Raw genomic sequence first — 14,165 nt, 5'->3', positions numbered from 1 at the left:
TGTTGTGTTGTGAGGGGAAGTCGTCGGGCTTGCTCGGTGGTTACCTCTGGCCCTATCCCAGCCTTTGGGTGGGCGAGCAGATCCCAGGATGAGATGGAGGCAGTGTGGAAACCATGAGGTTCTGAATCTGGGCGTGGGTTGGTCGAGGCTCTGCTTCCAGATCCCCCAGCCTTCCTGCCTCCACCATGCTCAGTCTGCAGCCCCTCATTCCGCCCCACCTTTAGCTAGGAGTGTTTCTAGTACTCTGCAGTTTAAACAAACAAACAGACCAACCTGCCTATATTCTCAGAGCCTTCTAGCCTAGTGCTGCCACTGCTTATCTCATGGTGGCTGCGAAGAGAGGAGCCATCGAGGTTCTCCAGGCCAGTTAGCCCCCTCAGCAGCCCAACGGCCTCATTTCTGTCCCCACAGCCTACAGACAGAGAAGGTGAAATGTAGAAAGAACACATGCCCTACCCCAGCTTGAACAAGGTCGACAATGCGCTATGAATATTCAGGTCCCCCTCCAGCAGGCAGCAAGCCTTCATCCACACCACCGCCCCCCCCCCCCACCAGCCTGCCAGGGGTGTAGGGGTGGCTGCCTGTAGTGACGAAACCACAGCAGGTAGGGCCCTGGGCAGGCTGTCTGTGTTGGGCGGGGCAGCCGGCTGGGTGAGGCCCAGATTCCCCAGGCTGATAAGGCAGCCTGTAAACACCCAGCAAGGGGAGGGGGGCAGAGGGCAGGCGACCAGATGGCAGGAGAAGGGGGAAACCGGAGCCCAAGCCTAGCTGCAGGAAGTGGGGCTTGATGTGGAAACATCCTGTCCAGCGGGGACTAGACTGGTGGCCGTCAGCAATCACTCCCTCCACCATGGAGGCAAGCTCAGCATAAGGTGGGGCTGCCTGGGCGCCAGGCCAAGAACCTGGTTCCTGACATCTCCCAAGGACGTGATCAGTGGGTCTCTATCTTGGGTCTCTATATTCTACCACCTAGCACTGCAGGGGGCAGGGAGGTTGTGGGGTAGCACAAAATCAGGACCAAGCTACCCACCATGGAGAAATTCAGCAGTGGAACCATCTGAGGGCGTCTGATTCTCACGGGCCAGTCCTGGTCATCACCATCCATGAGGAGCATCAATTGGAACACCAAATTGTGTCCAAGGCCTCCCGTAGACTCCAGGAAGAACCACATATCTGACACACTATTCTCTTCCATCCTCCAGTGCTTTCTCGTTAGGACCTCAAAGGGTCAGAGCTGGTGAAACCTTTTGCAAAGGACCACCAAACTCACCCACTTCATTTAACAGATGGGGACGCTGGGACGCAGAGAGGGGCAGGGACTTGGCCACGCTCCTGGAGGCCTAAGTTAAAGCCCTTGCTCTGGAGCATTTTCTACTCCTACCCTGTTGCTCTGGGTCTAGCCGCCAACCCCCATGCAGGGAGCTGGCCCAGCCTCGCGCACTCTCCGAACCTCAGCAGTTATCATTGCTGAGGGTTATGGGGAGCACTGATGGGAGGAAGAAGCTTCAGAGTCAGAAAACAGAAGACCTGGAGTCTGGCTTAAGCTGCTCTGTCAACTTGCATGTGGCCTTGAGTGAACCCTCTCTGGGCCGTTTTTTTTTTTTAAACAGCTTTATTAGATATAGTTCAATACCATACAATTCATCCAATGAAAGTATACAATTGAGTGACTTTTAGTATACTCACAGAGTTGTATATCCATCACCACAATCCATTTTGGAATATTTTCATCACCCCATAAAGAAACTCCATACCCATTAGCAGTCACTCCCCATTTTCCCTCAACCTCTGGGCCTCAGTTTTGAACAGACACTTGCTATAGAAGTGTTTGGGGGAGGAAAACTCCCAGCAATGTTGTTTAGGCAGATGGGCTCACCCAGCTTACTGGGAACTTAGATGCGAAGAGACCCCACCACGGAGAAGAGTAGGGTGGGCCCAGCAACAGGCCCCTGGCCGTAGACCCGGCACCTGAGATTGTTCAGGGCTGACTTTCCATAAATATTTGAATGTGAACCAACACCCTGAGATAAGAACCCAGACTTAAATTATGTGTAAGCTGAGAGCAAGTGTATATTTATGGGGCAGAGACCATGCCTGGGCCACTCCAGGTCTGGAGCCAGGAACTCTCTGGAAACAGTAGGCTCCTGGGGTACAAGAACAGAGTCAGCCTCCTTCATGAACAGGGACAGAAGCCTCCTTCCTACTCCACAATTCCTTTCCTCTACAGCTGACCACAGAGGCTCAACTTGTCACCATTTTGGTACAGACATGGCCCAGTTCATTAGGATTCACTTATCAGATGGAGCTTTGGTTGAGATCGAGTCCCCGAGGAGGCTGGGACACTGCCTGGGAGGCTTTTGTTGAAAGGCATCACAGGGGCTCTGAGCCTTTCAGGTTGGGTGTTGTGAGCAATTCCTGAGTTAAGAATTGGTGCAGGTAGTCACCAGCCCAGAGTAGTGGGAGAAGCATGGACGTGGCGATCACACCAGCCTGGGTTTGAGTTCTGCCTCCATTCTCGACAGAGTGACCTTGGTCATGTTACCTAATCTTTTCTGAGCCTCACTTCTGCTGTTTTTAAAATGGAACTATTAAAACAGGATTATTACCTAAAGAGATTTAACTGAAAACCAAGTTCAAAGAGCACAGTAGTTAGAAATAAACCTGGGTTCAAACCCTGGCTCTGCCACTGACTAGCTACTTTGTTAGGGATGATGTAAGAATTAAAGGAGATAGCCTGTGGAAAGCGCCTGGCGTGATACCAACCCCACAGCTCGTATCCAATAAATTGTAAATCTGTGCCGCCTTCCCTGTAATCCACCCCATCACCCTGTAATTTTTACCGCTTGGTCCCCTTCCCCAGCAGCAGAGGGAACAGCCTAGAGTGTTATCAGAAGGCCAAAAGAAACTCTTGCCCACTTTAAACAAGTACCCATGCCCCTCTGCCCCTCCCCCAACAGGCCTGTGGCTGAGGTCACAGTGGCCACGCCCGCCATCCTGGGCCCAGCACTGGCTCAGATCGGTGCCAACCCCGCAAGCACTTGCCCTGAGCTGGCACTGATCTCCAGTGCTTCCACCCCCTCCACCCAGTCAGATGTGCTTTCCAAACACGTGCCACCAGCTTTGAGTCGGGCTCGTAACCAAACCCGGGCCCTGGGTTTGTACTGCAGATGTAGGGAGGGGCTGGCAGGAGCCCAGGTGCACATCCAGATGTTGTCTCTGAGGCTTCCTTGGCGTCTTCCATACCAGCTGTGAAGCAATATTTACTCTGACTTGCCTAGTGGAGCAGGCATTCCCCTTGGGGACATTGGGGCCCTATCACCCACCGGGGCACTGAGTCTTTTTGGCCCTGGCGCATGAGGGGAGAGGGGAGACAGCAAAGAGGGACTGTTCTATTGACAGGAGGCCTGGCTGGGCAGGGCTGTTGGCCAAAAGCCCAAGACGATGACCTCTCAGAGCTGAGAGAGGTATCAAGGCCATCATCCCATTGAGAAGCATCATTTCTAGGGGTCTCCTTAGCTTCCCTCAGGGCTGCTGGAAACCCATGGAACAACATTTGCACAGGGGGCTGAGGTGGATGTGTCTATCCACTACTAGGCCCCCACCCCAGGCATCAGGGCATCTAGAAGCATCATCATGTACTTCTAACCTGTCCTCAGGAGGACTGACAACTAGGCAGAGGTCCAGAGCCTCAGGCCGCTACTGTTCCTCTGACCCATTGCCTTAGGAAAGCCAGGCAGAGCTGGTCACCTGCCTGGGTCTCTCACGGGCACACAGCCCCACTGCTAGGAGCACCACCTTGAAGGGCAACTAGGAGGTATTTACAAGTAGAAGTCACCACACCGAATCAGCAGTGGTGATGGAATGTGATAGCTTCCTGTTCCATCACCCAGAAAATACCACTACCCTTGACCCGCATGTAATAGAATACTTTGCTCTCCATTGTTGCTTCTGTCTACCAGCTCTAGGGACAAAATCATGCAAAGTTATGACGTGCCATTGATTTCAGTGTCACCTGCTGCTCCGAGGTGACCCCCATGATTGGCCTGGTTTCCCCATGCTCTTTTGTTTCAACCCATTGCTCCATCTGAAGCCACCCAGGGCTGGTCCTCAGCCCAGGTGGGCATTGACCTCAGCATACAGCCCTATCTTGTACCCAGCCAGCTGACTCTGCTCCCCAAGGTGAGAGCTAGGTAAGGTGATGAGCTCACTTCTACTCATCTGCCAACAGGAGAGGGTTTGTGGAGAGACAGCCCCACCTCTGTCCCAGATCCCGGCTCCCCCAGCCCCAGCAGGCTGGCAGAGGAGCTGCTGGGGCGTCCCCTGGTGTAGACAGCTGTCTGCTCAGCCTTCCTGTGAGGGATCCTCCCCATTCTGCTGCAGGGCCCCTCCCCTCTCTGCACTCTCTGACCTGTGTGGGGCAGGGGCGGGGCTGGGAGGGCCAGCAGGCCCAGAAGGGGAAACTGCTGAAACCCCTGGGACAGGAAGTGGCAGAGAGGGGCTGCTTCCTCTGGCAGAGCAGGGGTGCGGGGAGAGTTGGCCCTATCTGCTGCTGCTCGACTGCCTGTCTGCTCTGGGTCCTGGGAGGCCGAGGGGAGCTGAGAGCCCTTCTTTCCCTGCCTCCACCCTGACTGAAAATGGAGGCTCCTGGCCCAGCGGGTGGAGGGATGCTTCCTCTGAGGAGGCCCTCTTCGTCTTGCAGGGAGAGGGATTCAGAGAGAAGGGCAGACAGGTCAGCAGCAGGGAAGGGTGGGGTGGGGCAGGTGAACATGGAGTGAGGGGGCCCGCAATGGTAGCGGAAAACCACAGCTGGGCAGGGGAACCTTCTGTAAGGTCTTAGAACATTCTGAGAGCAAATGATCAGGACGATGTCTGCTCAAAATGGTGTGAGTTGGAAATGCAGTAGATTACTGAGTCTCTAAATCAGAGGGCCAGAAAGGGCCTGAGGCCATCCAGGCCAACCCCCTTGTTGTGCAGCTGAGGAAACTGAGGACCACAAGGCAGAAGTGACTTGCTCAAGGTCACACCATGGACAGAGCCAGGGCCAGAACTTTTTGTCTGATGAAAATCTGCCAAGTTTGTATTTGATGTTCCATGCCTCCCTCCAGGCATCTCTGAGTCTCTGTGACATTCTTCTCCAAAAGGAACTTGATGAATCTATTCACTCTGAAGGGGAGTGAAGCCTTTAGTCCAGGAGTCAGCAAAGTTTGCCTGCACGGGACCAAATAGTAAACATTTTAGGCTTTGCAGCCAGTATGAACTCTGTCCCAATGACTCATGATGCAAAACCACCACAGACAAGACATAGACGAATGAACATAGCTGTGTTCCTATAAAACTTTGTGGACACTGAAACTGGAACTTCGTATAACTTTCATGTGGCATGAAATATTATTATTTTGATCTTCTTCCCAATTACTTAAAAATGTAAAAACCATTCTTAGCTCACTGGCCATACAAAAACAGACAGCGGGCTGGATTTGGCACGTGGGCCATAGTCTACAGACCCCCTGCTTTAATCTAAGAACTCAAGCTAAGGTGTTAAAAGAGGAAGAGGAGGAGGAGGGAATCTATCAGGTGGGGAGGAAGCAGGTAAGGCTTTCAGAAGGAGGTGACATTTGTTTCAGATCTTGAGTGCCCGTGTGAGAATTGGAGAAAGAAATTGGGGAAGGCCACCTCAGCCCTAGGGGCTAGCATGAACAAAAGCACAGAGGTGGGGAAGTCATTGGGGAAGTTAAATGTGTTCTGCACATGTGTGGCCTCATTGTTTTTTGCCTGCCCTGGGTCTCTGGCTGCTGTCTGTTCTCAGCAGAGGAAAGGGTTGCCTTTTTTGAGGATGCTGAGATACAATGAGGAGGGTAGGAAGAAAGGTCACCTGGGAGTCATGGTGACTAGCTGTGTGACCTTAAGCAAGTCATTTCTTCCTTGGTGTCTGCAGCTGGATGACAGGTAGGATAGATGTGATGATCTCTTAGGTCCCTTTTAACTTTGACATCCTCAGTCTGAGTTAAGGAGAGGCTTCCAGCCTTGCTGGGAAGGGGATGGAGGAGCTCCGCGGGCTCTTGGTGACATTGGGGCTGAAGCTGCCCTCCCCATCTGCCCATCTCTGCCCTGTAGGCTCTTTCCACCTCATCCTTTCTTGCACTCAGCCCTCTATGCAGGGGACACTCAGCGGCACCTTGCTTTTGCTTGCCTGGGAAGTGGCCAGTAGGGAAAGGGGTGATTTGGAAGGGGCCCCAAGAGCTGAGCAGGCCTCAAACCTGGCACAGCCCCTTCCGCGGAGGGGGGGGGGGGCGAGATCCGAGCAGGAAGCCTCTGCATTCGTTTCTAGGACATGTGCTAGCAGGGCCCTCGACAAAGAACACTGTCCCTTCAATAAAAGTTATCTGACTTAATATCCTGTTGGTGCTCAGTCACAGATTGCCCTAGCTTCTAAAAGACCCACTAATGAATTTAATTAGTCTCTGGTCAGTGTATCTGTTCCCTCCCCCTCCCCCCAGTGGAAGAGGGCAGGCCTTCCTGGGTGCGGGGGTGGGGTGTGTGCTGTTGGAAGCATCTTTCATTCAGCACGTGAAGTTTTCTGCCACAGAATCGCATCTGGAATGCCATCCTCACCAGGCCAGGCCTGCTTCTTTGGCCACTGAAGGCCTGTCAAGACCGCTCCTGCCAGGGTGTGTGCATGTGTGTTATGTGTGTGTGCACGCGTATTTAGCAAAACGAGTCTCTGGGCCCTCTTTTTTAACCATTACTCCTGGATTTTTCAAGATAGTCCCAACTTCAAAATGTCCAAGCTGAACACATCTTCTTGCCACATTTCCTGCCCCAGTCATTTTCTCTCTTTTAGCATTCTCACAGCAAGAACAGACTGCAATCTTACGGTCTCTACAACTACTGTATGGCCCCCATACTCTGTCATTTTATTCCTTCAGAGTGGCTCTGGGAGTCACCTCCTTGGTTCCAGCTGCCCCACCTGGTCCCCTTCCATCTCGTCTACTCATACATTCATACCAAACCCATCTTAAAAGAACTGCTTGCTTTATGCCCCTCCCTTACTCAAGAATCAACAGTAACTCCCAGTTGCTTTCCATATTAAGTTCAAATTCCACCACCTGGCCTCTGCACTTATCCCACTGATTTCCCTGCCTCCGCCGCCAGCCCCACCCCCTCCCCACAGTCAAGCCGCTTTCTTCTCTCTACCATAAGTTTGATCATTCTTGGTTATGTCCCCATTCAGCCTCCATTTCATCCCACCACATCCATTTCCCTTTGTTCCTGTCCATCTAGGTAAAGATCTGCTGAATGCTTAATGAGTGATCTCTGCCAAAAAGACACAAATCCGACCAGGAAATTTAAAAACACACTGGAGACATAACAGAGAGCTTTCACCTACATGAACTCACTGGCCTTTCACGACAATGATTTGAGCTAGGGAGGTTGTCCTCCTTTCACGGAGGAAGAAGGTCGTCTGCCTAAGCCCCAAGGCAAAGCTGGGTCTTCTCGCTGGGAAGCCCCCTTCTGGGCTCTTCTCCTAGACTGGAGCTGGCAGCCCACCACGCTGGGGTTCAGTAGCTACCCCGGGCTTGGCTTTGTCCCCTTTCCTGCAGCATGTTCTCCCCATCACGGAGTTGTTCTTCACTCCCTAGAAGAGCTCAATGCCTCTCTGCCTCCTGGTCTCTGGAGCACTAGACCTGAGGGTGTGGTGCTGGTAGGCACCTCCAGGGGGCGCTCTTTTGGCTTTCTCAGGCAAGGCCCCTGGAAGTCAAGGCAGCTGGGGAAATAGCTTCCCTTTGTCATAACCCTCCCCCTCCACCCATCCCCTATCGGGGCTTCTGTAGTGCTCTTCTTGCCACATAACCACAACCCCAAGGGCTGGGGCGGGGTGAAGGTGGTGAGGACAGGGTACTGGGAGCACTCCTCCAACCACAGCAGCCTGCCCCTTCCTGCAGGGCCCCCAAACCAGGAGAGGAGCCAGTCCCTTCCAAGCCGACAGCTGGAAGCCTGCAGCCCCTGTGTTCTTGAGCCATGGGGGACTTCTGGAGGCTTAATGGGGTCTCCAGGCCCCCTTGCTCTCTGGGAGGTCACCTGGAACTCATCATCTGAATGAGTGCTTTTTAATTTTCAAAGCACTTTCCCACCACCATCTCCATTCACCCGAGACTCCCTGGTGAGCATCTGCTAGGCCTGGATTACCCTCAGCCCTCACCCACCTTAAGGATGACAGAAACCACGGCCCAGAAAGATGGCTGACTTTTCCGGGGTCACACCTCTTGTTGGGATGCAGCCAGGAGAAGGATTCCCTCCTCCAACGCCCCCCCACCTCCCCGCGGCGGCGTACACCATGGGTGGGCTGATGGGTCTCCTGGAGAAAGAGGAGGGGACATCTCTATGCCTGCAGCCTGCCATCTCCTGCAGCCCTAACTGCCCCTCCACTGGGCCAGCTTCAGGCCTGGGAAGGTAGGGGCAAGACTGGAGCTGAGAAAGGCAGTGGCAGTTGGAGAAGACTTCTGGGCTGCCTCAGCATCAGAGTTGTGACAAACCCTACTGTGGAATCAGGCAGTGACCGAGGGCCAAGGAAGGAAACTGGGTTTCTTGTAAATAAGCACAAAGAAACCCCAACCAACCGAGCTTGCAAAACCTTTATTTTTTTCCCTCCCTCTTCCTGATTTCATCTCAAACAGAGGGGGTGGTGGAAAGGCAGGAATAGAGGAGAAGAGGCTGACAAAATAGCTGTGGCCAGGGCCCCTTTTCTGGGCATTTGCTCAAGGAGGGGGAATCAGCTGGTTGATTGGAGTCCAGCCCTCACTGGGCCAAGGTGGCAGGGGAACCCCTCAGACAGGTTACTTCTGGATCCCTGAGTCTGTCCCTTAAATACACCCCACTGATCACGTGGTGCAGCATACAAGTTTGCTGCTTGATGACTATTAGCTGGAGGAGGGGCTGTTTTTAAGTAGAGGGTACAGCTGTTCCTGGGGTAGTTTCCATTTTGTTTGTGGTTGTGGGGGAGGGGGTGTTGAGGGAGTGGGAAATGGCATGAAGGAAATTGTCACTTCCTTTCCAGAGAATTCCAGAAAGGTTTCAGGGAGGACGGGGTATTTCAGGAGCAAGAACTGGCTCTGCAGGGACGAGGAGCTGGAGAACTCTGCTTTGTGGGCCTGGCTGACCATCTGGCCCCCATGTTTCCTGGCGTGTGTGAAAATGCCACGGGTGTTATTAGCATTTCTGTGAGAGCCATTGACTCAGCTGAACGGCTGTAGATTTAAAGTTGCTCCACGAAGACTGTGGACGTGGCTTTCACATAGGGGCTGTTTCCTGTAGAGGAGGCCCAGATGGGTGGGTGCTGGTCACCGCTTGACGTGTTCCAATGACAGCCCCAGAAAGGGTCTGTCGGTCTGAAGGGGGCCCAGCTGTGATGATGCAGGAACAGCCCAAACCGCTTCTATTTTGCTATTTTGGTTTTGAAATGCAGTCACAACCACAGAGAACCAGAGGTGTGCATTTGCAGGCCAGGGGTGTGTGCGCCCTCGCTTGCTCACTCCCTCTTGCGGTGCGCCAGCACACACGCACACACACACACTCACGCACTGTGGCCAGGGCCATATGCTCTCACAGAGGTGTTGCTTTCAGCCCAAGTAAGACAGGCCCAGGGAGCCAGGGATACTGAAGTGGCCTCAAAGGGAGTGGAGCTCTTGCCACCCTGGGAGTGGACTTTGACTGGAGCCAGCTGTGATCTCTGCAGTGATGGGGCGGGGTGGAGGGAATTCAGCACCGGTTACCATGGTTCCCAGGTGCCTGATTCCTTGAGCCAAGTGTCTGTGTGGACCTCCCCTGGCTCCCTACTCACCCGTAAGGCAATGTCTAGGGCTCTAGGCTGCTGAATATGTGTCCCAGGGCATCTGTAAGAAAGCCAGGGAGGGGAGCCCCTGGTGCAGGCCTCTGGCCTCCAGCAGGGCGGGCCTTCGGTGCTGGTGGCTTCTTTGGTTTCAGGTTCCTGGGAGAGGGAGGTTATTTTGAGGGACTTGGGGGAGAGTGACTGAGCATGCAAATGAGCCTCTCCCCACCTCTCACTTTCAAATCCTCAAACATCTGAAGGGGGAAGGGTGAAACTTTCTGGACTGGAAGGTTCCATGGAGGGGAGGGGAGAGTTTACTTTGCTTTGGCCAAGAGAGTAGGACAGCCAAAACACACACCTCTTCTTAGCTTCAGGCTCGATCTCGGGCAGAACGAGAAACCAGGCTCAGCCATGGGTGCTGGGTGCAGCCTCACAATACTCTGAATCTGGAGCCAGTGGAACCTGCACCAACCAGGTCCTGAATTTACACACCTAGACATGCTGACACCTAAAGAAGGCAATTGGATTTGTCTCTTTTATTTCAAACCTCTCCTCTTTGCTATGATGGCCAAGGGTTCCATCCGATACAGCTCAGGGCTGCCTTCAGAGTGGACCTTGGGCTGAGGGGTCCTCATCCCAAGGACCATGGGCCACATACCTATCCTGCTGCTGCCATCCTCTTCCTGGGAAGAATTAGGAGTTTGAATGTTTGGGGTGGTGGGCTGGGCAGCAGGGCAGCCCTGTCACCAGCAGAACCCGGGGCCCCACCCCAGCACATTTTACCACAGCCTCTTGCAGCTGGCGTGAGCTCGGGTTTGTCATCCTCACTCTCACGAAGGCAGGCCTGGAGGAGGAGGAACCGACGACTGAGCTTGTGGCTCTGCTGGCCTGACCAGGGCAGCCCTTTAACACACAGACACTCTCACGCACATGTCCCCACACTTGGGACACAAGGACACACCCTGAACATATGTGTATCTACCATGTGTTTGCATACCCACAGCGAACTGCCTCCCGAACTCCCACTCCCCGTTGTCAATTACAAGGCAAAAATACACAGATGGAGCACGCACAGAGCACACGCACTTCTCTCTCCTGTAAGCTAGGGCACGTGACACTCACCCCACACCCACTGTACACATGGGTATACTTACTGGCCAGAAAACACACCTCACTGTTACTGACTGGCCAGGACCAACCATTCATTCATTCATTCATGCGTTTGTTCCACAGACACAAATTGAGTGTCTGTCACATGCCAAGCATGGTGCAAGGTGGGTGCTAAAGTTTCATCAATGACCTACACAGTCTTCACTACCCTCAGTGAAGCACGGTCTAATAGGGGAGGTGAAGGGGGTGCACAGAAGTTCTCCAGGCAGAGAGCACTGGCTGCAAACGCGACATACTGATCTGTGAAGGGAAGCCAAAGAGATGAGCAAACCTGGAGGGAAGGGCCATGGCGGAATGACCTTGGAGGGGAGAGGGGCAGACACAGGAGTTTCATGTTTAGACAAAGTGGGATTAGGTGAAAGTGATCGCCCTTCATTTGATTAGTACGAGAACGCTTCCTAGGGGCAGATGGCCAGGGGCTGGGAGGGCAGGAACTGCGGAATGCGGGCCTTGGGGCGCTTTGGCTGGGGGAGACAGACCTTCCAAGCATAAATGGCCCTGGGAGGCTTCCCTGGGAGGCCACAGGGGACCAGGTCACGTGTTGGGTCGGGTGGGGGTGGGGCAGAGTAGGGGTGGTGGAACGCAGGCCAGGCCAGGGCTGTGGTTTCTTCACTGCCTCCTGTCCGGCCTAGCAGGGCTCAGCCTCTCATTCACCCAAAGGGAAACTTAGACCTGCCAGGTTGAGTTGAGCGACTTCTCAAAGTTTTTGGTTGGGGGTGGGTGGAAAGGTGTAGGGGTGAGGGTGGGGGTGGGGAGAGGGTGGAGCCAGCCCTGTGGGCTAACGGAAAGGAAGTGGGAGAGGCCTGGGTGTCTCCTGTGGGGGAGAGCGGTCATCAGGGAGGTCACCCATGGTCCCCCTCCCTCTTCTCCCCTTTGCCCCTCTCTGAAGTTCCTCATTTCTTTCTGGGCTTGGAGAAGGTTTTGCCATCCCAGCACTGCCCAAGGAGTGTTGAGGATGTAGGGGTCAAGTGTGTGGCTCCTCCTATGGTGCATGGAGCCAGCTCTCCAGGCGCACCCAGCACCCCTACACACACGGATAGCACGCCAAGCAGAACTCTCAGAGCCAAACCCATGGTACCTGGAGGAGAAGAAGCCTCTGTGTTGGGGTGGAGATGCTGAGCGGGCTGGTAGGAGGGACGTGGGCAGGGAGCTAGGGCTTTGGGAGGCAGGCCAGGTGCAGCACAGACAACGTGAGAAGGGCAGCAAGCACGGGAAACAATTGGAGGCTCGGGTGCCATGTGAGCGCCAGAGGCCTCAGGGAGAGGAGAGACCACGACGTGTGGGCTGCAGCAGACAGATTTCCTGGAAAAGGGGGGCCCAGAGCTGGCCCTGGAGGATGGGGAAGGTTCCGTGAGCCCCTCCCCCAGCTGGGGCTCTCCTCGCAAGTTCCCAGGGTGACAGTTCAGTCCTGAAACTGAAAGCAAAGCTGAACCAAGAGCACAAACCACACACGGCACAGGGGCCATCGTCCTCCAGTGGGCGGCAGTGGTGGCTGGGTGGTGACGAGAGCACAGGGCCTGTGACCCGCCTGTCCCTCCGTCTCCAGGCTCTCTGGAGGCGTGGCTGAGTCTGAGAGTCCCATCCCCGCCAGCAGGGTCAGGCTGTCAATGGCTTCGACCATTCCCGCAGTGAGCCATTTCTTCCTCTCTAGTCTCTGCCCTTCAGAACTAAGTGGCCCCGACTCCCAAGGAAACTGAGCCAGATAGAGTCTGGAAGAGCATCCTGGGCACCTAGATGTCCCCACATCAACCCCCTCACACAGATTCTTCCCCCAGCCAAGGGAATTGTAGGATTCTTCATGCTGCTGCTCCATCCATGAGGCCAGACGGGATGCCCTGGTTTCCCCTGTGGCCTTCCTCTGGGGATTAATCTTCAGGGTGGAGGGAACCCAAAGTCCCTCTATCTCTCTCCTTCTCCAGAGGAGTGCGGAGAAGGGAGGGAGGCTGCGTATGTTCAGGGCACTGAGGTGCAGATGCTGGAGACCCAGACTGGCACTGAGGCACAGCCACTGCCCACTGGAGGCAGTTAACTTTCTCCTCCTCCTCCTTTCTTTACCTGCCTCTTTTCTTCTCCCTCCCCCTTCTGCTCCCATTGTCCTCTCCTTTTGGCCGGTCCCTCTTCTGGCTATCTGTCCTGGGAACAGAGCTCAAGGAAGGTGACTTACTCATCTCTCCCTTCTCCCTAGGTTGCTCCTGTGCTTAGCCCAGCCCAGCATGCAGCCTTGAACCTGGCTTAGGCCACCTCCTACTCCAGCTCTCTACATCCCCCATTTTACTGTGGCTCGGGGTGTAGGCTCTAGGCTCCAGGGTACCTGAACAGCATCTCTTCATCAGGGAAACCCTGCAGCTCCAGAGGGCCCTGCGGATCCCGCAGTCAGCTCTCTGAGAAGACAGCATGGCTGTTACCCTGCAGCCCAGTGACCTGATCTTTGAGTTTGCAAGCAACGGGATGGATGACATCCACCAGGTATGGCCCCAGAGGACAGCCTGGTCCACCAGCACGGACGATCAGATAGACACAGACAGGCAGGCAGACAGCCAGTGAGTCAGCCGGCTGGCCCACTAGCCAGTCAGCAAATATCGATCAAGCGCCTACTAGGTTCAGGCCACTCGGCCTGCTTGCCAGCCAGATTGTGCACCAGCTAGTTTCCTGCAGCCAGTCTGTAGTCACTGGGCAGTCATTTAGGGAGCTGGTTTTGCCCATGTGCGATTAGAGGGCATGTGCAGGCCCTGAGCCAGCCCAGTGGCTGCTCAGTACACCCACTGAGCTCACAGTCAGGCAGCAGCGGGGGCTGAATGCACAGGCTAACTGACCTTCATGTGCATTTTTGGGAACTTGGCTTCACCCCCAATGTCACAGGGAGAAAGGTGCTGGGACAACCATATAGCAAGACTGAGCACCGCCAGCTGGCCCCACAGAGTGAAGTCCAACACCCAGCATCTTCAGACTCATATCTCTAGCCCAGTTGATGGGCCCTTCCATAACCATGTTTTTGGCCATGATCTGAAGATTCAGGATAAACTGGAAATAGGATCTTCTGGTGGGAGGAAATTGGACAATAGGACAGAGTTCTGGCACTCAGGTCCTCACTTCTCCATATCTTGTCCTGCGCTGAGGTACTTGGATGTACCTATTGGATGGTGTCCTGGCACATTTGTGCCTACCCTCC

General features: G+C 54.4%; 1 protein-coding gene across 2 annotated transcripts in view; it reads left to right on the top strand.

The window, feature by feature from the left end:
- Positions 1-14,165, top strand: part of ELF4 (E74 like ETS transcription factor 4) — a 38,797-nt gene that overhangs the window by 11,604 nt on the left and 13,028 nt on the right. For both annotated transcript variants that reach the window (XM_074359401.1, XM_010968423.3), the window contains exon 2: positions 13,182-13,462. In XM_074359401.1, coding sequence (XP_074215502.1) covers positions 13,391-13,462 — 72 coding nt within the window. In that variant the 5' untranslated portion in view covers positions 13,182-13,390. The remainder of the gene's footprint in view (positions 1-13,181; positions 13,463-14,165) is intronic.

The sequence above is a fragment of the Camelus bactrianus genome, chromosome X (assembly GCF_048773025.1).
Source record: "Camelus bactrianus isolate YW-2024 breed Bactrian camel chromosome X, ASM4877302v1, whole genome shotgun sequence".
NCBI lineage: Eukaryota > Metazoa > Chordata > Mammalia > Artiodactyla > Camelidae > Camelus > Camelus bactrianus.
This window is presented reverse-complemented; position numbering and strand designations above follow the sequence as displayed.